The following is a 22,186-nucleotide window of genomic DNA, read 5'->3' as shown; positions in this document are numbered from 1 at the left end:
TAAGTGACGCCTTTTCTGCTGACAGATAGAAAGAGGGTAATGATTTCTAAATTGGCAAAGGAAGACACGCTAAAGGGGGACTGGCTCAGCATTGTGAACATCACAGTGCTGAAAATGCAGATGGTAATATCCACTAATGAGGAAAATAAGTACATGCAAGAATTGACTCAGGGGGTCAGAAATTTAGCAGATGTAAGAGTGCACCCACTGGACTGGATTGAGCCACCCACACTTCTGTTATGGGCCTGGCTTCTTGGCAAGAGACAATGCAGAGCTGTCTCTGCCTTACACATATCTTGCTGCTGCTATGTATTTACTATGGCACTGACCTCAGCTGGGAGACTGTGAGCAAGAAAATTTAGAGAAAGGAGGTATTCTCCAGGAGCCACCTTTCTAAGCTAAGAGAGTGACTATGGGCAAGACTGCTTTAACCTTGGGTGGTTAAAGGTAGTGATTGGCTGTGGGCACTGGTGGAAAGGAACAGAGCAGCACAAGGTAGTAGCATTCACACAGACCATGATGATGGCAGCCCACACTGTGTCCTGTGGGGTGCAGAGCCTGCTGCTCCAGGTGAGTTAAGTGGAAGAGCAGAAGGAATGAGCCTCCAGCCTCAGCTGGTACTCCCTTCCCAGTAGTGACTGGGGTCTGCTGCCTTCCAGGAAGCAAGGGTAGGGTGGTACAGTCAGGATTTGGCTCAGAGACAGCAGCTAATCGTGCTGCTCAGAGCCTGTCTCCTCCCTCCCTTCATTCCCTGAAGTTGAAGCACCTGCCCATACCTTCCTGGCTAAGGGCAGAGATAGGGCTGACAAGCTGCCTGGCGCTGAAAGGAGGAGAGCAGCTCTGCAGTACCATGTTCTGACCCTGGCTCTTGTCTGCTCCTCCTTGCCCCAGGTGGTTCCTGGGTATTGAGAGAAGGGATTGTTTTCCTCACTCCAACTTTGCTGGCAGTATCCCAGCTCTGGAGGGATCCCAGAGAGATTGCAGGTTGCATCTCATTATCAAGAGGACTTGTTTGGCACCAAGGGCCTGGAGCAAAATCAGGAATCTCAGCCATTACTTTCCTATCACATTGGCTTGGTTGCAAAATTCCTCACACCCCCAAATTCAGTCTTGGGAAGCCAAGGTGGAGTCAGTCCTGCTTTTGCACTGTCAACAGCAGGAGACATCATGGTTAACAGGTTCCCACTTCACCCCCATGCTCTGCCTGTATAGGCAGTGAAAATCTAGTTTGGCACTATGTTCTTCCCTTCATATGGCCACAGACAGAATTAGGTCATGCTCCCTGAGGTCCTGCAGTTCTTGTAGGATGACAGGAAGGCAGCAGCCTTAACAACCTTGCCAACAGAGCCAGAATGCACTCACTCACGCTGGCCTCTGACCTTATATCTGAAGTCTCCCATGGAGTGCTTTCCCTAGAGAAACAGGTGGAAAATCCCCTTGCCTGAGCCATTTAGTATTGGACCACAAGGAATGCTCAGGGCTGTAACAATGGAGAGCAAACCTGGACGGGCAGGAGAGGGGAATAACATGACCTGAGCCTTTTGTTCTCTGTTGCTGTGCCTGGCACTCAACTTGCTTCTCAAGCCAGGCCCCTGTTTCTACATTCTGTGTTACGCATTCAGAAATGCTCGCTGTTGCCACCTGCTAAGCTGTGGATGTGGGAGAAAGAGGCTGCAATATGTGGTCTGAAATAGCTGACAGCTCAGGAGAGAAGACACTCATTGAACTCATGAGGATTCATTCACTTTTCTCAGAATCTTCTTGGAGCCATAAAAGTAGAAAAATTGGGGTGAAGTTTTAGCATAGCCTGGAGGAATTCATAGCTGCAGAGACTTCATCGGAACCAGCCACTCATTGGAGCGCTGCAGGGCTTTGTCTGCCTTGACTGCATCTGGTGACCCTTGTGCCAACCCCCATCCTTTATGTGGTTCTGCTTCCTCCCACACTAACATGTGCCTGGATGTCACACTACTCTATTAATATGCACATGTATGTATACACACACATTTATAGCTGCTTGGAATGCCATCACAAAAAAGGCTATCTGTGAAACACTCCTGGGAGTCATATAAGTGGACAGATTTTTGCTGCAACCCACTGAAAACAAGTACAAGATACTCTTCTTAGGCAGTGATTTGCATAGATACAAGATGGGGAACAAATAGCTGATGAGCAATTACACAGAAATGGAGCTGCAGAGAGGGGAGGGGTGAAGTGCAGACTGAATGTAAGTCAACAGTGTCAAACTGCTATGAAAAAAGCAAACATCTTACTGAGATGTATAAACAGGACTCTCATATGTAAGAGATAAGGAGCAATCCAGCCAGTCTGTTCACCACTGGCAAGGTCACAGCTGGAGTACCACATCAGCTTGGGGCATCATGCCTGAAGAAATATGTGGAGCAGTTTGAGAGGACCCAAAGGAAAGCTCCAAGGGTCTTCAGGGATTTAGACATGAACTGGAAAGGCAGCCAGAGAGACTTGAGAGAGGTAGGAAGAAAAAAAAAAAGCCTGAACTCTCTTATTTAGAGAAAGGATTGAGGGGAGACAGGATGACAATAGCATACATTGTGACAAGAGAGGAAAAATAATTCGTTTTCCATGTCTACTGTGTTTGAGACTGAAAGGCATTGTGGCATGGGGGGTTTAGTTTAGACATTAAGAAAAAGGGGTTTTGCTGTAAGCATAATTAATTAATGGAGTAGACTCCCAGCTAAGGTTGATGAGTCTGCAGTGTTGTGGATTTGAAGAACACTTTAGACAAATATCTGATTGATCCTGCCTTGAGGCAGGAGGATAAGACTAAGCAACTTCTTGAGATCTCATGCTGCCTATGTTTTAGAATTTCCATGGTGGAGAATACCACACTGTCTGTCTGTTAAGACCAAATTTAAAAGAGAACAAAACTTTTACAACATTGCTGATTTTTTTTTTTTTTTTAAATAAGTTCTTTCAGTTCACTTACGTTCAGAACCCTGCAGGGGAATGCTCAGGTGAAGAAAAACGAATACCACTTCTTGCTAAAATCTAAACAGTAACTGAAAACATTTGCATTTCCACATTTTCATTAATAATTCATATTTGGGGGGCCACATAAAAAAAACCTTCTGTAGGTCATGACTGAGACCCATGTGCCAGAACCGGCAAAATAGTCAGAGAAAGTGTTCAGTTCTGGCTTGTTTCTCATTTCTTTAAATCAAGAGTAACTCCAAGGTCTATCTGAAGACTTGAAAGCCAGATCAGAGTCTGTCTTGTCTCATGTTGCCTGTGATGTTCAGCACATCATAAATATCTTTTGCTTTTATTTTAAACACACTTATTTTCACACAGGTTCGTATGTGCCCAGCTACCTAATCCTGTGTTAGAGAGCATCAGCGTCATTGACACACCAGGAATCCTTTCTGGAGAAAAACAGAGAATTAGCAGAGGTAAGTCCCAAGTTCAGTTCTCTTCCAAATGACAATAATGAAGATTGTATGTGAGTTTCACCTCAAGCTGTACCAGCTGTAGACAGAAACACTAGTAGGAGTCTCAGAGATGCAGCATGACTTTATCCATGTCCCTTTGGACTCAATTTGCAATCTGCTATTGATAATTTAAATGCTCTCAGGGAGGGTTGCTGACAAGGTCAGCAGTACCTGTGTCAAAGTCCACTATTTCCCAGCAGAACAGATTTCCATCACGAAGAGTCAATACCTATCTGCATTGCAGAAACACTCATTTCAGTGACTTACTGACGAGCCATGGGTAAGGCTCCCATGGCAATCAACCTGTGTCCTTTCCAGTTGACCTAGCAGGTTTCTGGCACTGTCCAGGCTTCCTAAATCTAGCACAGAACTAGACTGGGCTTAAGAGCCATTGGTACCCAGGTTCCTCATTACAGTGGGGAATCTGGAAATCCTGGGAACACTAAATGGATCTGATGAAGAGCACAGAGTCTCTCAGTGAACTTCTGAGTGTCTCAGGCTGACCCTCTGAATTGGGCAACATCTTGATACATCAAACCTAATGTCTGTGGTCACTTTCTTATTCTGTAAGGTAGTGGTAGCATAGCTCACATTTCCTGGAGGTTCCTTAGACAAAGCTGGTAGCTGTGCATCATTTCATTGGAAGAAAGCCAAGGGCAGTAATCACAGCATTCAGGTTTGAGGAGATCAGTCACACTGCCTTTTAATAATGCACAATTAAGTTTCAGTGGCACAGGCTATACCCAAATCGTTGAGATATTTCCTATATTTCAGTGTTCTGTCCCATCAGATTTCTGATGACTCATGCCTTTCACACATCTATAACACTCCTTTGCATTGAAATTGTTCTTGGAAACTTCCTTTTCTGTTTTGGGGAACCACCTTGCACAGAACCAGGTCTTGATTGTTCTACTGGGATCTACCACCACAGGGATCTCAGATGAAGAAGTGTCAATAAAGATTTAATGGATAGCTAAAGTTAGTTGAAAACTCACACTGAGTTTTTCCAACATGGGCCTCTGCATTGCTGGGGGATCATAAATTCCTTCCAGGCAGTATGTAAAAGGTAGCAGGATTCACAAGCCTTCATCAGAATGTTGAAAAACACGTTGTGCGAGCATTCCTTCCTTCAGCAGGTGTGTAAAAGTGGAGATAAATAAAAATTGAAATGACATGGTGTAAACACTGTTCAGTCAAAAAATGCCACTGAAAGCAACCAGTTCTTTTGTGGAACTACAACTGTGAAGAAAACTTCCTTAGCAGGAAATATTTTTGTTCTTAAAAAAAAAAAGACATGTGAATCAAAATGGACCCATTTCAAGTCCCCCCCAAAAAACTTCTGTAGCCACTTTCTCAAATCTCCTCACCAATTCAAGTCTTAACAATCTGTTACAAGATTTTTCTGTTTTTCAACTATTTCCAGTACTAAAAATATCCTTCCTGCAAAATGTGCTGGCACTTCTTGCTCCTCCTTTTGCAAAATTTCTCTATCAGCTTCCCAGTGGGCCTTGGTGTCCTGTTCCTGCAGCAGTGCCAGAACATGCTGATGCACAGCTGTGCACTGTTGGGAAAGACACTGGTGCACTTTGACCCGAGCCAGTAATGCCTCTCCAAACATCTGGGAATAGCTGAGGGAATGTTCCTCATGAGCAAAGAAGGCTGAAGGGGAGTCCCAGTTCTCTGAGCTTTTGCATGTACAACTGGAGACCTGTCTCGACACATGAGGCAAGTTCTTCCTGGAGAATTTACAGAATCATAAAACAGTTTAGGTTGAAGGGACCTTCAAAGCTCATCTAGTCCAACCCCCTGCAATGAGCAGGGACATCTTCAACTTGCTCAGAGGCCTGTCCAGCTTGGGCTTGAATGTCGCCAGGGATGGGGCATCTACCACCTCTCTGGGCAACCTGGGCCAGGGTTTCACCACCCTCATTGTAAAAAATTTCTTTCTCATGTCTAGTCTGAATCTCCCCTCCTTTAGTTTAAAACCATCACCCCTTGTGCTATTGCAATAGGCCCTGCTAAAAATCTATGTGTCTTACAGGCCTCTTGTAAGTGCTGAAAGGCCTCAATAAGTTCTCTTTTTTGCCCTTAGTGCAATATAGTGCTTGTGTGTTGGCCCTGTGGCTACAGCATGTCGTCACTTCACCCTTTTGCCAGAAAGTGAGAACTTTAGGTGGAGCACCACCAACTCCTACTCATCTTGCCATCCCAGGGATTTGCTCTGCTACACTCCAGCCAGACAAAGGGGTTGTCATAACCTGGCTATCAACTGACTAATCACAGCAGTTAAAAGTACAGAGCAGGTGGGATCTCACTACATTTATATCCAGGCCTGAAACTGCTTATGTGGGCCACGTCAGATGGCCTTTTGATAGCTATAGGGCAAGATCCTCATCTGGTTTAGATCAACATCATTTTGTTGAAGCTGGCAGAACTCCAGTGATTCCTGTCTGCAGGGGATCCAGCCCAAGGAGCAGAAAGAGTCAAAAGAGTGCTGAGGTGTTTATGTTTAGGGAGGGCTGTTGTGAGGCCTTGGCTTGAGCTTATCTCAAGGAAGCTGGTGTTTGAAAGGGAATGCTCACCTCCCAACTCACATGGAAGAGAAATAGGAAAAAATGGTGAGGCTGCTGCCTTTGCCACCAAGCTTATGAGGCAGCTGTCCTCATTAACAATTTGATTTTGGAGACAGATAGAGTAGTAATGTGGTTTCTGGGCAGAAAACAAGACAGTACGAAAAACTGCTGACACAACAAAATGCTTCTGCTCTTCTAAGCCTTCCCAGCCTGCTCAGATTTCACTTGGGAAGACTTGAGGGAGACTTACAGGGATTCCCCAATAGGCACTTTGAAGTTTTCTAACTGCTGGGAACACATGAGCTCTTCTTATCCCCATTGTTTACTAGTAGTAAGTTTTAAGACCCTCAGACCCAGGGTACCTGTGATGCAAGACCAAGGAAGGGAGCAGATAGTAAAGCCACTTTCTGACAGAAATTTGAGGGGAAAAGTAAAGACGCAAAAGGTGTGGCAGGCTTTCCCAGCTTGTCCATCGCATGAGAACCAGCAGCATTTCTAAAAATAGGAAATTCCTCTCACTGGAAACATCACAAATCTGTCTCCTTTCCTATTAGATGCCAAGAGCATTAGCTAATCTATACAGTGCCAGCTTAGCCGAATACCCTGGTATCAAAGTTTAGTAATCTGTGGGGGCACCTTATACCCTTGGCTTTCAAGGCAATACCTGTTCCTGTTATTGTGTTCATGTTTCAAGGAGCAGAAGCAAGGAAACTGGGTTTAAAGGAATGATTCAAGGACCAAGACCAGGTTCTGAAGCTTCTAATTTGTCTGAACTCAACTCTGAATTAAATCAACTGCCTCATTGCTGTTTGAAATACTAACATGACAGATAACACAATCCCTTCCCTGATGAACAGACAGCGTGCAGAAGCACCAGCACGCCAGTGTTAGCAGCAGTCAGCCTTGCGTAGCCAGCAGCAGCGCTTTGCAAATGGGTAGCATGCTTTCCTCCAAGGAATGCTGTGTCATCCTGAGAAACAGAACTCCATGCTGGTTCTCTTTCAGGACATCGCCACATGGTCATAAAAACCCCCTCTTCCTTACAGAGTGGCCCATGAAGTTTACCAGTAGCAGACTTGCAGGTTTAGGCCTGTCAAGCAGCTGAGGGTGATGCAGTCTGTCATAACTGAAGTACACATCCCCTCGGCATGCAACAAGATCACCAGCACTGACACAGTTGCTGCTGCTGCTCTCAGGCTCTGGTAAAAAGTGTAACCAAGCAGCTGCCTGCAGTGATTTGTCCTGCTGACCTCCTGCAACTCTTTGTGCACTTCTTTGTGGCGGGACATATGGTGTCACTGGTGTGATAGCCAGACCCCTTAGGATGTGCAGGTTTCATGTACAGGCCTGGTGGGAAGTGTTCCCAGGATGTCATGGCCCAAAGCATCCTGCCCTTCATTGCTTTTGTATAGTCTTTGCCTGGAAAACTAATTTTCTCGTCCTTTTCACATACTGAGGCATGGATCTATGTCCGCATGTAAAGAACTATTCATTGCATTGCCTTGTCCCTCACTTTGTGCCCTCCTCCTTTCTTTTATTGTTTCCAGCTGAGCATAAGACATCAGCAGGCTGCAGAGATGCCCGTAATGGAGGTATTTGTACCAAAACAGCACAGTTTTGGCTACTTTGACAATTTGATAATAACGTGGATGCTATCCATTTACAAAACACTGTTCTGGTGTCACATAATAAGCCCAGGACATCCTGCCAGGAGGGAAGATGAGAAAAGGATGGCTGTACTGAAATAAATGAGGAGAAGGGAGAGGACCGCGGGTCAGGTCATGCAGTACAGCAGTGCCAGGGCAAGAGTTAGGACTTCCTCATAATTCACTATCTTGAGCAGTCTGCTATGCAAATTGAGCCACCTGGTAACAGCAACTCATGCGCTGCAGTAGCAGGGCCGTCCCTGGGGAGCTGAGCCTTACACACTCTGCTAACCATCAGTCTCGACCTGCACATGCCCTGAGCTAGGCTGATCCAGGTCTGCCGAGCTGCATTTGATCCCTGTTTCAGGGTAGTGCTTCCTGAATACATCCTGAACACTTCATCTTCAGTCTATATATGTCATCTCCTCCCTTTCCCATGTCAGTGGTGAGCCCAAGGTCCTAACCAGGAGCTAAGGACTGGCAGCATCATTCCCCATCTGCTTTCTTTCCAGTACACACTATTGCAGACTTTTTCCAGCCTTCTACCCGGTTCCATTCTTCTGGCTACAGTGCAGCCCAGGCTTCCCATAGCCAAGAAAAAAAAAAAAAGCACACGCTAGCCTTGCCGTCTTTCCTAGGAAGGAAGAATTGCCAATGACCAGCAGCTTCAGCACCAGGGATATTTAGTCACTCACCAGCCTGACAGTGAGAAGAAAATCACTAATGGACAACAGTCTTAGGCAGCGCGGAGCTCTCAGTCTGACTGTCTCAAATAGCCGTGCTTGGAAAGGAAAGGCAAACACCAAGGGAATTGATGTTCTCCCACTTCATGCAGTGTCGTTTAGGGTACAATGGCAACAAGAAAATATTTTTTCTGAAGAGTTTTGTCACGTGTGCTAGCAACAGCATGATATACAGCTGAAAGCATCCACCCTGAAAGCTTCTAAAAGGGAGGCATTTCAAATATTTGCTGTAATACTCCCCACTGATGATGTTTGCTTATATTTTGTGTTTCACTCTGCCTGGGAGGGTGAAAGTGCACTGGTTAGTTTTGACTTCCCAGTTCACCTCCATTACTGCAGTGCAGTAGCTGCTCTGCCAACTTGCCTGATTTTATCAGAGTCCCACAAACACATACTGTTCCACTGAAAGGCTCAGTTCCTACAGTCACACGGTTCTGCGCTTCTGCGACAACTTCCTCCAAGAGCAACGCAAAAATGAGCACAAAATCTGCACAGTTCAGGCCCTTCTTATTTGTAGAAATATGCAAAGCCACAAGCCTAACTTTTCACCTGAAGGCGGGATGCAGACAAAAACTCATTATTATATTTGGGCTTTGGGAAGATGAAACCATGATTTTGTTCAGGGTCAGGAGAGAGGGGAGATGCTGTGTTCATGATTTGTGTTGGAAATACTGTTATGTTTTGCATTTCCAGAACTAGAAGAGAAAAAAATAATGCAAAAGAACTGAGATTATATGGTTACATGGATAGAAAGGGCTGTGCTTTTTTTTTCTTTTACTCCTGTTAACATATAACAAGTACTTAATTTGTCTGATTTTGAACAGTTGCTCTAGCAAGTCTGATTTTTAGATCAGCTGTTCAATCTGTCCAATTTATTGTTCACTGTGCACTCCAGAAATATCCTAAGTATCTGTTTCATCAAGGAAAGATAGTTTTGCCCATCAGTACCTCACCAATTTGCATTATTTATGCCCATCACGTGTTCTTTCAGCATCCTGAGTAACAATGGAGGACTGTGTTGCCTGGTGAGTGATAACAGCTTGCAGTTACTGATGGCCATTTCAGGCCAGGTTTTCAAACATGATTTCTCCCCACATTTAAACTATGTGTACTGAGAGAATTCAGTCAGTGTTTGGATAGTATAGTAAAAAAAACTTCATTGGAATTCCAGCTATGTGTCAGTGCTGTTCTGTGCTGACCCCTCTGGAAAACTTGGCCTATATTCAGATGTCTTCTGAGGTCTCAAAATCTGGCTAGGAACTGTTTGAGGATTGGCCTGAGTACCAGGAAACATTCAGTCCATCTGTGACAAATGACAAATGTATAAATATGTAAAGGGTAGAGGGGACAAGTTCTGCTGTGTGCACATAGAAGCTAAACAGCCTGTCGTAAGGAAACTTTGCTCTGGACAATGCTCTCATCAGTTTTACTCCACCCAACTTGAACACGTCTAGTGAGGTTTCACTCTTTTTCCATTGACATAAAGCAAGAGCCCTGCCAGGCTCTGTGTCTCTTCCCAACCCTGAAACCCTTGTAATAAACAACATGAAAGCAAAAGGCTACACTCTGCCACTCCAGGTACTGGTTAATGTAAATGTTAGCATTAGAAATTTGACTCCAGCCCATCTTTCCTAGCTGAGAACACAGGCAGATTTGCTGTGGTCTGTTGAGTCTTTTTGCCTTTGCTTTGGAAACCTTCAAGTCTCCAAAAAGTATGTAATGTTTCCATTAGTTTTTGGTACTGAGGGGAAAGAAATGCAGGGCACTGGCTGGAGGATGTAGCTCCTAGAGCTGTGAATCACCAGCTCTGGGACAGATTATTTCTGTGAGTATAGGCAAAGGCAGAAGTGATTGGACTGCTGGGCCTGCTCTAGAAATTATGATATGTAAACTTCATAGAAATCTTTTCATCCTGAAGGACTTCTGTCTACTTCCCAACACACCCACAGTTATACATTACAGAAATCTCTTTAATATCCCCTTGGGAGGCAGCCACTTCCAGAGAGGAGTATGGCAGCTTTCTACAAAGATGGTTTAGGATGAGCTGCAGTAACGTGTATCCCATACCCATCCCCCGTTTTTCACCTTTCCTTCTGTCTTCTCCTTGCTGCCACCACCAGTTTCTCACCTTTACTGAAACTTACCCAAGTCACTGTTCTTCCACCCAGTCCCAGCTGTTTCATATCTCTAATACTCTTCCTCAGCACCCTCTTCTCTTCACTGAACCATCCCTCCCTGGGACTCACAACAGCTACCCACCCTGCTTCCCACTCACTTTGTGTGTCCTCAAAGGGATGTGTCACTGCCTCCTTCCTTCTTCCCCTCATATTCTTCTGACCATTGTGTTGCCTTCCTTCTCCTTTGCTTACAGCCATCTGTCACACTCAGGTAACACCTGCCCCGCCTGGCACACTCTCCTCCTCCAGTGTGAGCTGCCTGCTTGTTTTGCCATGACACAGTCTTCTTCCCTGGCCTTTGAAGAGCTTTCGGGCAGTACATCACCGTGACCAGTTAGACTAAGCCTCCAGACCCTCTTAACTCAGTTTGAAAATGCAGATCAAGTCATTAGCTCCCTGGAATAGCCACTCATTTTGTCTCCAAGAGCTGTTCCCTCTCAAGGTAGTCAGTGTTTGCTATGCCAGCTATCCCATCTTCTGATGCTGTCCTCAGATGTGCAGAGCCAATCTATCAGTTGACACAGCCATAAAACTGTGCTTTACAGAGGGCTGTGATCCAGCAAATTTCCTGTCTCTGAGTAACACCAGCTTTAGAAGCATGAGAAGGGAGCTTCCAGTGACTAAAATTCAGCAGGAAGGTGGTGAATTGCTAAAAGCAGCAGCACGATTTAAAGCAGTAGTGACAGCAAACTGAGATATCTGGTGCAAAGCAACAGCTTTGGGGTTTTCATCATATCTTGATCTTACTATTCCCATTCCATCCCACCCACCCAGATTCTACCACCACAAGAGCTGTGGCCATGCTTCCAAAAGACAGATTATCCAGTAGTGTGCTTACTATCAGACAAAAAGAAAGCAAAACAAAGAAAAACCCGCCACCAAAATAATAATAACAATAACCCAACCACTACTGTAGCTACCTGGTGAGAAATGCTGAACCCAATACATGCGCACTCATTTAAATTGGCTTAAAAATCTTAGAGGCAGGCAGATTTTATGCTGGGTTAGCTATCATCCATCTTCCCGCAGTCAGCATAGAGACTGTATCATGCCTGGTCTGACTTGACAGAAATATAATTGCATAATCCTGCCAGATCTCGGTGAAATGCGTGCTGCCAGGTATTCCAACACAGACAAGTATTCATTAAACCAGTCTTCCTTATGGAGTCTAGGTGGCAGAGTGTCTGCAAGAAGATCATTTTCTCTGTAGGCTGAATCCACTGACAGTCCCACTGATTTGTCAGCTTTGTGGTAAATCTGTTGAGTCCTTTTCATGCTGTCAGAAGGAAATCTGATAGAAGAAAATGATTATTGTGTTTATCTTGTCCTCTTAGTACTTTATGGTTGGTATTAATTTTCTATTCATGTTCACCTTATCTGGAGGTTGTGAAAGAAGTTGCATCAGTGATATTAGAGCATGTTTAGATACACATCATATTTTTAACAGAAATGTAAGTGCAACCACAAATGGGCAGGAATTACTGAACAGAAAATTCTCCCCTTTACATTTCTGTCTGAACATCCCTGTAATAATGGGTTTGCATTTATGCAGTTTTGGCAAGCAGATGGCTTCCCAAATGCTCTGTAACTTCACAGAAAAACTGTGCTACGTTATGTGGATAGCTTCACCCATCACTGAACTGCTGCCAAATCAGAGACAGTAACTGGCTGTTTTTGTGAGAGGCCTTAGCAACGCTCTACAACAGCAAGAGATGGCATAAAGAGACATCATGCGTTTGCAGTGGAATGAGCAAGGAACACTTTCAAAACTCCTAATTTGACTGTAGATCAAGATCAGTTCTTGGTCTAAGCTCATACACTAATAGGCTGCCAGAAGAAAGAGTCAGGCCCTATGCATCTGGGAGGTAAAAAAAAAAGGGGGGGGCGGTGTGTGGATCAAAGTGGTAATTAGATTTATTTACAGTCAGGTGGTTTTGGGTGTTGAGCACCTTCAGCTCTGGCTGGAGTCAGGCAAAATGTTCTGAGTTCTCTATGCTATTGGAAAGTCCTCTGAAAATGAAAGCTCTGAATTAAATATTAAAATATTAATGTAAGACCTTATTTTTAAAGAGCTGTATTAATAGCTTGCACATAGAGTTTTGCAGTGTCTGTCACCCTGTTATCCAAATGCTTTAGTAACAATCTACTCTTTGATATGTTAAAAGCAAAACCAAAGTCAGCCCTATGAATCACCTGTGTAGCAACTCTCTAGGCACTTGTCTGTGTGAAAAAACACCATCACAGTCAGTGACTCCAAGCAGACAGTTGTTAAAAGAGGTCTGTCCCACCTGCCCTTTCCACAAGTCATTGCTACGCATTAAGGAACAACACAACACTCATAGTTTTCCTCTCCTTTTCTCTGAAGCATTCTGTCACTTAACAAAATATATACACATAGACCTTGCAGGTACCTCCATACAAGAGAATGCAGGAGTGATGAGCACTTGTTCAAGCGTCACACAGAGGGACATGTTTCTTGCTTAGCTGGGCACCAACGAGAGAGGTCTCATGTGTTCCCTAAGCACCAAAGCAAGCAGGACATAAAAGAAGAGCGCGCTCGTGCCTGTGTGTGTGTGTTTGTGTGTTCAGCTTTTGTCCAGGCATGGGACACAAATGAGTCTGTGCTGTTGTGACTGCTCAGAAACATCACCAAGTGTTACTCCCCAGGGCTTTGTTCTCTCTTTAATGGAGATATGCAGGACAGCTGTTATGAGAATATCTCTGAACAAGTGAAGAAGCTGGGAAAGAAAGTCTGCTAATCAAACTGGACATTTAGTGAAGTTCACAGGGACATTGAAGACTCTATATGTTACCATAGCTGGGAATATACAAAAGCTCTGAGCAAATATTTATTCCATTTTCTTGTCTGGTAGATCAACATTTTTGTTTGTGAATAGGAAACATAGGCTCACAGAGCAAATAGCCTCGAAGTGCTACTGTGGATCCAGGCTTGATAAGTGACAAAGTCAACAGAGCTAAGCACCTAAAGATACTTTTGGACAAAGGGTGAGACTCAGGCAGATCAAAGGGCTAACTAAGGTCAGTCTCCCAAGTCCTCAGCTAATACCAAAACTGCAATACCACCTTTTTTCTTTTCCCTTCTCTTCCTTCTTTTTTTTTTTCTTTCCAAATAATCAGTCCCCATGTTTACTGAATCACTAAAAGGTGGGCTGAATGTCAAGTACAGATGCTTTCCCTACCTCATCCCAGCCACTACTAACACACCAGAGAGCCCAACAGTGGCTCTTCGTCTGCTGCCAGAGGCAAACCATCAACACATTCTTACAGGACATCACTGTAGTATTACAGGGTGCTCTAGAGAGCATGATTCTGTTTCCCCCTTGATCTCCCCAAGAAAAAGGCTGCCAGAAGCAGTCATGGTGCAATTCAAACACATGCCAGCCTGATAAGGAAGCATCCCAGTGAGTGCGATTTGACAAGATTAAATGCACAAACATCCCCAAACAAAGTTGCCCTGACTCATTGCTTCCATGGTGAAAATGCAAGCTGTGTGGTTCTGAGTATGAAGAATAAACAATCCTGCCATGCTAGATGACTTCCAGTACAGCCCAGGCAGAACTGAAAATTAAGTGTGGGTGTGTGTGCCCTGTTTAGTAAAGTTTGGGGGGTGTCCCCATTTGCAAATTCGTTGATCTGCTTTCAGAGCAGCGGTGTGCAGTCTGAACCCAGCCCAAGTGAAACAAGGAATCGGCACTGACTCTGTCCTGCTGCCAGTGCCTTCTAGCGCAATTTGGGAAGGAGTCTGCATGCGTAGCTTTACAGCAGATCTGCAGTTAGATCCATGGAGGTGAGCGCCCTAAATCCAAGGTTAAAAAGGCTGTTAAAATCTGAGAGCGAGCAGGACCAAGTTTGTTTCAACTGCAAGAGAGCCTGACTCATGATTGTTACTGAGGTCAGACACATGGACAGGGCAAGATACACAGATATCAGTAAGATATATTGAATGCTCAGCAGGTCTCTGTCAAAGGTAATACTAATTCTGAATTCTCTGTAGTTCTCAGCATCAAACATAGCTGAGCAAAGAGCCAGGGCCCAGCACTGCTTGCTGCTACTAAAGGCAGCACTGCTGTCCTGAGTGAGCAGAAAGCCAGTGGTGGGACAAACATTCATCTCCTCCATCTGTGATTTCTGGAGATCCTATGGAAGAGATCTGGGCAATCTGTCCACATCCTCTTCCCCTTCCAGCCCTCTTTTCTTGTAAGGAGCAAACTATAATTGACTGAAGCAAAACACTGCCCAATAATAATACTTCACAGTTGTATAAAAGTTCTCAGTCACCAACAGTTAATAACAATTTATCCAGCTGAAGAGCAGGTTCACACAGACTTTACTCCTGACTTGAGAGCCAGGATTTCACCCCAGTTGCTTTGTGACAAGGGAGAAATGGCCAGTGGCAAAAATCAAGATCAGAGCTCAGCAGTCCTCCCTTCTGTAGTTCTGAAGACTAGGATGCACTGGTTGCCTTCTAGGTTTTGGAGTGGACAAAGAAGGGGAAAAAAAAAATCACTGAACTAATTATCATACATTTATTCATGAAAGCCAAGATTAAAACAGTATGTTAAAGGATTTGAATGCAAATAGCGTATGATCTGTCATCATCTCTCCTAACAGGGTGCTGTACTCTGGCATCACAGATAACCCCAAATGTTGCACAGCATAGGAGGGCCTGACAGAGCAGAGAGGGAGCACCAGTCTCTTAGTGAGGCTTTAAAGAAGGTGAAAAAATACCACAGAGATAGGAAAAAAGGTCATTTTCTTGGTGTCATTGCTGTTGTGTTAGAAAACATCTCCTCACACTATTTATCATGCCCTGTAGTGCCTAGAGATGGCAATACACTGGGCATCTGTTATCCTTGGTTCTGAGGCATGTGAAATTTGAACCCACTTTTTGGAGCTTGAGTCCACCACTGGTGTTGACAGCAATGCCACCTTCATGCCATCTTCGAAGCATCAAGTACGTGGCAAAGTGTAAATAAAATATTTTGCTTTCTGCACATGCAGCAGGTATGGCAGGATGGTTGCTGAGGTAAGGGCAGGTTATTTGCATCGTGGGTTTTGAATTGGATGGGACAAAGTCTTGTACAACTAGACAAGACCTGAGAGTTATTAAGCAGCATAGGTATGCATTTCAAACTAGTCTGGGTGCAAGGCCTGCAATTATCCAGCTTTCCACAGCTTTTGTAGGTTATACTGATGGCCAGTAATTCAGAAACTAGACCTCTCTTGTTACCACATGCAAGACTTCTGCTGTAGCTGTTTGAATATAGCAGCTTCTCCATGACATGCATTTGAATGAAGCATCTGTAACACAAGTTCAAGGCTTCTTTCAGTGATCTCTTAATGTGGAGAAGATGAGAGCTATCCTTAACTGTGTGCATCTTGGGCGTTTCTGTGTGAAGGACAGTGCCTCATCTCCACCTTCTTTGGGACAAAGAATGATGTTTCATGTTTCCTTTATCAAGCTACCTGATCTAGTGGGGAAGCTTCCTCATTGCAAGCTTACCCTCAGCTGGCACAGATCAGGCACACCAAGCAGGCTTCACCACTCCCACGCATGTCCATCTCTGCTTTTCCTCCACCCCTTGCAGGTTACGATTTCGCCGCTGTACTGGAGTGGTTTGCAGAGCGGGTTGACCGCATCATTCTCCTTTTCGATGCACACAAGCTGGACATCTCTGATGAATTCTCTGAGGTCATCAAGGCCCTGAAGAACCATGAGGACAAGATGAGAGTTGTTCTCAACAAGGCTGACCAGATAGAGACTCAACAGCTGATGCGAGTGTACGGTGCCCTCATGTGGTCCCTGGGAAAGATCGTCAACACTCCTGAGGTCATCAGAGTCTACATTGGCTCCTTCTGGTCCCATCCGTTGCTCATCCCTGACAACCGCAAGTTGTTTGAGGCAGAGGAGCAGGATCTGTTCAGGGATATCCAGAGCCTGCCCCGCAACGCAGCCCTGAGGAAGCTGAATGATCTCATCAAGCGAGCACGGCTGGCCAAGGTGGGTGTTAGCATAGGTGAACATTCAGTTTGGACTGTCTGCAGTATGCAGGCTATGGGGAAGTGGTTTCAGCCAGTTTGGCTTGCAGAGCTGGTGGATCCTACTCTTTTTCCACCCCATTTCACTCAGACCCAGTATATATTAATATTATACATTAATGTTTATAAATATATAAAGGGTGAGTGCCATGAGGATGGAGCCAGGCTCTTCTCGGTGGCCAACAATGATAGGACAAGGGGTAATGGGATCAAGCTGGAACACAAGAGGTTCCGCTTAAATTTGAGAAAAAACTTCTTCTCAGTGAGGGTGACAGAGCACTGGAACAGGCTGCCCAGGGGGGTTGTGGAGTCTCCTTCTCTGGAGACATTCAAAACCCGCCTGGACATGTTCCTGTGTGACCTCACCTAGGCGTTCCTGCTCCAGCAGGGGGATTGGACTAGATGATCTTTTGAGGTCCCTTCCAATCCCAAACATACTGTGATACTGTGTGATATTAGCCCTATGCACTTCAAGTGAGAAAGCACCTCCTTTGCTTGGTGTGTCAATCATAACAGCCAGGGTGAGGAAGACAGTCACAGATCAAAACAGGTAGCACTTGAAAGGATCTGGAAAAGCAGTTGCTCTGTGGTAGCAACTTGAGAATTAGGACCAGTTCAGTATGTCAGAATCATACACCAAGGGAACCGATAAGCTCTAGGTCTTTTGCCTTAAACCTTCTTAGCCAAGAGAGCTACCTGGCTTAGATGGATGTAGATAAGGTGGAGACTTACAAGAATGGCAAATAAGACTGCCATATCTCTGAATATATGAATTGAATGAAGCCCCTCATAATACAGGGAAGAAACCCATACCAATTGAGAAAAAGAGTTCAAAAGATCCCTAAAAAGCTTTATGTGCAAGGCTCTTCATTTCTAAGAGAAAACACTCGCTCCACTATTCAAAGAAAAAAGCCAGCGTGTCACATAAGTTAAGGACTGCTATTCATGCTAAAGCATTAAACAAAGTCTAGAGAGCTCCAAAACGTGTGTGTTTGGTTTGGACTGGAAAGGGACTATTCCCTGCAAGGCCATTCCCAGTGGAATTAAACGAAATAAACCACCACTCCCTCCAGGAAGTGTATATGAATGTTACTCTCTGTATGCTCAAGACCTCATACACTGTCTCCACCTTGTCTCAGCACAGCTGAGCAACTCTCAGCACTGCAGCAATAACCAGTAGGTAGAGGCAAACCATGGAGCTGAGCTTACTCTTGAGGGTGGAACAAAGTGGGGTTGAATCCTAGGCACAGATACTCCCTGCTATAAAGAATTCTCCGATGTGGTCTTTAACACTTGTCTTCATTCCCTGTAATTTAATGCCCTTCAGGTCCATGCATACATCATCAGTTCCTTAAAGAAGGAAATGCCCTCAATGTTTGGGAAAGACAATAAAAAGAAAGAGCTTGTTAACAACTTGGGAGAGATTTATGCCAGGATTGAACGGGAGCATCAGATCTCACCAGGAGACTTCCCTAATCTGAGAAAGATGCAGGTAAGTAGGAGCATCTTGGCCAGAGCACCAAACATCCAAGGAGAAGAGCATTAAGAGTAACCACAGGGATTATGGCAGAAACCCCGCAGACCTTGATTATTGTTGCCCATGCAAAAGCCTGTTGTAGCACTGAGATGGGCCTTGGGCTCTGTGCAGGCTATATTTGGGCATAAACACTTTGTGCACAGAGGTCACGTGAAGCTTCAGCTGCTTTCATTTCGCAGGTCTTTGCCTGAATAGCACTTTACAGCAGATTATTTCTTCCACTTTTATTTTTTAAGCCCAGGTTCCACTTTCAGATTTCTCAGTCCTAAAAATACTGTTAATCTATATTAAAAGGAAAGATAAATCTCCTGAAAAGCCTATGTCCATGCCTCTTGCCAAGAGCTATATTTTTTTTTGTCTTCTAGTTCACTCTTTGTTTCTAGAAAGACTCAGAGAGAAAGGAGGCTGTGAAAACTTAAAGCCCCTTTTTCTATTTTAAGCAGAGAAGCAGGTTTTCTGTTCTGCAGAGCTGAGACCTGACACAGTGTTCATCTAAGTCAAACACTTCCAAGAATCTTGGATCAGGGCCTTGTATTGTATATTCAAACAATGCTGGACACTGCAACGTTGCTGTGTGGCTTCAGTCCAAGCAGAAACCTGTTCTCAGTTAATAGCTGTTGAAGTCATTACAAGCTCTCTATGGAAAACACAGCATCTGCTGCTTTTTTTTTTTACAATGTACTTTCCATAAGTTCTTGAGAATGAGATCTGTGGAGTGTAACCAATAGAAGATCCCATTCACTGCTGCTTAATATGCGTGTTTAAGTGTTTAAAAATAACTATACCACTCCAGGAGGAGTGAATAGATAGAATTTAACAAGTAGACTGTGAAGTATAAAGCTGTAGGTAATTTTGCAGTTTTTAGGAGAAAGTTATCTGCAGTCCCTGCTCAAAGCACTTTTGCTTAGCTGTGAAAATTAGAGAAACTCAGCTGTGCTGTAATAAATGCTCATATCTTTACAGACATGCTGCTGTCTTTATGGCACCTGAAGGATGCACTGCATAATGACAAGGATTTTTCTAGAAAAGTAGTCTTTTGTCAGAGTGGCACCTCCTTCCCAGAGTGCAGAGTGTGAGAAAATGCAGAGCACTGGCTGGAGGATGTAGCAAGAGCTGCACAACCAGTTTGCCTTGAACAATTTGGTCTTCAAGGAGAGCATTTGTACATGGCTTGGAAAGGAGGAGTCTTACTTGCTTATGGCTGTCATCTGGGCCTTGGAGTAAACCAGTTGCCTCTCTGCACCATATCAACCACGCTTTGTAAGCTGGGAAGACCATTTTCTGTAGATTAGGGCTTAAAGAAGGTTCAGGTTAAGAGCAAGGCCAGCCAGGGAGACCCCATCACATGCAGAGGAGTGAGGCAATCAGAGGAGGGAATGCCAAACTCCTCACTCCTCCTCTGCAGTTGCAATTTTTTGAGCAAAACAGCAGCCAGACATCCCACTCTGCACTGTTTCCGCACTATGCATGGGCATGTCACTCACCCTTTGTTATGTTGTCCCACTTTAAGGATCAGCTGCAAGCCCAGGATTTTAGCAAGTTCCAGCCTCTGAAGAGCAAGCTGCTGGAGACCGTGGAAGACATGCTGGCCAACGACATCGCCCAGCTCATGGTGCTCGTACGCCAGGAAGAGTCGCAGCGGCCAACCCAGATGGTGAAGGGAGGAGCCTTTGAGGGCACCTTGCATGGTCCATTCGGCCATGGCTATGGCGAAGGTGCTGGTGAAGGGATTGATGATGCTGAGTGGGTGGTGGCCAGGGACAAGCCCATGTATGATGAGATCTTCTACACACTCTCACCTGTCGATGGTAAAATAACTGGTGCCAACGCGAAGAAGGAGATGGTAAGGTCTAAGCTGCCCAACACGGTGCTGGGCAAGATATGGAAACTGGCTGACATCGACAAAGATGGCATGCTGGATGATGAGGAGTTTGCCTTGGCGAATCATCTCATTAAAGTCAAGTTGGAGGGTCATGAGCTGCCAAATGAGCTCCCTTCCCATCTCCTCCCTCCGTCCAAACGGAAAATAACAGAGTGAAAGGAAGGTTACACAGGGGAGAGGGAGGGCAAAAAAAAGATCTAGAAAAACATGTTTACTTAAATTATACCTTTAGATGTGAGATCACCTTTGGATTTATACCTATTTTACTGTATGAAGAAAAAAAAACTTAAAGCAGAACAAAAGAGTCCAATCCTTCTTCGTTGTAATATGCAACTAACTCTTCCAGTGTAATGTCCCTGCTTTCTCATGTGTAGTCTGTAAATATGAGGGTAAAGAAAGCATGTTAAGACTAGAAGAATCTGATAGGCAGGAGTAGAACAAAAACTGAAGCGGTCTGCCTTTTGTGAGAGTGGAATAGGCACTAATAGAAATCTGCTAACTGCCAGTGTCACTCCTGAGCTTTGGCTGCACGTTCTGCTGTTTAATGGGTCTCACAAACCTCAGGAGTATGAGTTCTTGATAGTAAAGAAGAAATCACAAGGTCTCCAAGCTATTGGCCAAAATAAAGAGCACTTCCTAATTAACATGAGCCCACACTAGAATACTAGATACTAAACCCCAGAGTTAAGAATTTTAGAAACCTTGATTCACTGTTAGATGCAAATTTTACAAGCGTTTACCTGTCCTCAAAGAAAAAAATGCAAATAAAATCTGAAACAGCTCTGAACTGGGCAGCTGGAGTTCCTCATTGTTCGCTGTGGGACAGGCACTAAGAAATCCCAATCACCTCTGCCTCCCATTCAGTCCCCAGGGGAGATTTGTTCTGCAGGCACGGCCAAGAGAACCACCCTCCCAAGGGACACTGAAGGAGGGGGCACTAGAGGCAGACACCAGGTGGGTCAGAAGGGAGGAACGCCACTCCTGGGCTCACCGAACATGTCACAACCAGTGGATAGTGTTTTCTCTTTGAACAATGGTGGTGTTTCTCATTCCTGTGAAGTGATAGGTTTAGTCTCATCGTGCACAGTGAAAGCTGGTAGGTCCCATTCTTACCACAAAGACAAGAACCCCACACTGGGTAGATGGTCTGTCATAAGAGCAGAGGACACAGCGGGGCAGTGGGCAGAGCTTGCTCTACCACCTGTGCCCCCGCAAACATAGCCAAGATGTTGACAGCCTTCACCCACCCTCCTCCTCACCACGCAGTAACACTCAGTCCCCTCCAGAACCTCTGCCCTGAGCCGAGACCTTTCTCCCTTTCATGCTCTATGAAATTTTTGTTTTGAAGACCTGATTTTGGCAGAACTACTTCAATTTCCTATTTTGTTTCCCAAACACACGCACACGCTCTTCTGGTTTCTGTTGTTGCTCTGGAGCAGTGTGTTGTTCCAATTCCTGTTGTCACTTTATATAAGCTGAGCTCCTACTGTGATGAAAGACAAAGACAAATATAACTTATTTTATATCTCTGTGTTCATATTATATAGAGAAATATATTCTGTGTATGTAGGATGTGCTTATTGCAGTACATTTATCACTTGTCTTAACCATTAATGCATTAACCTCTTTTGTACCCTGGTCCTAAAACATTATTAAAAAAGAAAGGCCAGATCTGTCTATTTGTTTATATAGCAAAATTCAATGCAGCTGAAAAGAGGGAGGAAAAAAGAAGCTTATTTCTACATGCACCAGAATGAGGCAATTGTCCTTAGCGCATTCCCAAACGTGCATGTGTGGATCAGCCCTGCCGGACTCTGGTGCGCTGTGCTGAATGGCAGGGTAATATCTGCAACGTCTCCTTTCTCTTCTGATGGTCTAATCACAACCTCGATACTTGCTGAAGCAAGTGGAATTGTGCCCGTGATTCACCTTGTTCAACATAGGGCAGAGGTAACAATGAAATATGTACTCCATTAGGAAAAGGAATATATTGAAAGAGTTTCCTCCTGACAGTGACAGATGAGAATGCTGCAGATTTATCAAGATATGAAAAGGGCACAAAAACCCCTTAGACTTAAATCTTACTGGCTCTAATTTTACC

General features: G+C 44.6%; 1 protein-coding gene across 1 annotated transcript in view; it reads left to right on the top strand.

The window, feature by feature from the left end:
• EHD3 (EH domain containing 3) overlaps positions 1–21,754 on the top strand; it is a 31,320-nt gene extending 9,566 nt beyond the window's left edge. Inside the window, exons 3-6 of the mRNA XM_005500368.2 lie at positions 3,331–3,428; positions 16,216–16,628; positions 17,994–18,158; positions 19,714–21,754. Coding sequence (XP_005500425.1) covers positions 3,331–3,428; positions 16,216–16,628; positions 17,994–18,158; positions 19,714–20,241 — 1,204 coding nt within the window. The 3' untranslated portion in view covers positions 20,242–21,754. The remainder of the gene's footprint in view (positions 1–3,330; positions 3,429–16,215; positions 16,629–17,993; positions 18,159–19,713) is intronic.
• Positions 21,755–22,186: the final 432 nt, after the last annotated feature.

This window comes from Columba livia, chromosome 3 (assembly GCF_036013475.1).
Source record: "Columba livia isolate bColLiv1 breed racing homer chromosome 3, bColLiv1.pat.W.v2, whole genome shotgun sequence".
Lineage (NCBI taxonomy): Eukaryota > Metazoa > Chordata > Aves > Columbiformes > Columbidae > Columba > Columba livia.
This window is presented reverse-complemented; position numbering and strand designations above follow the sequence as displayed.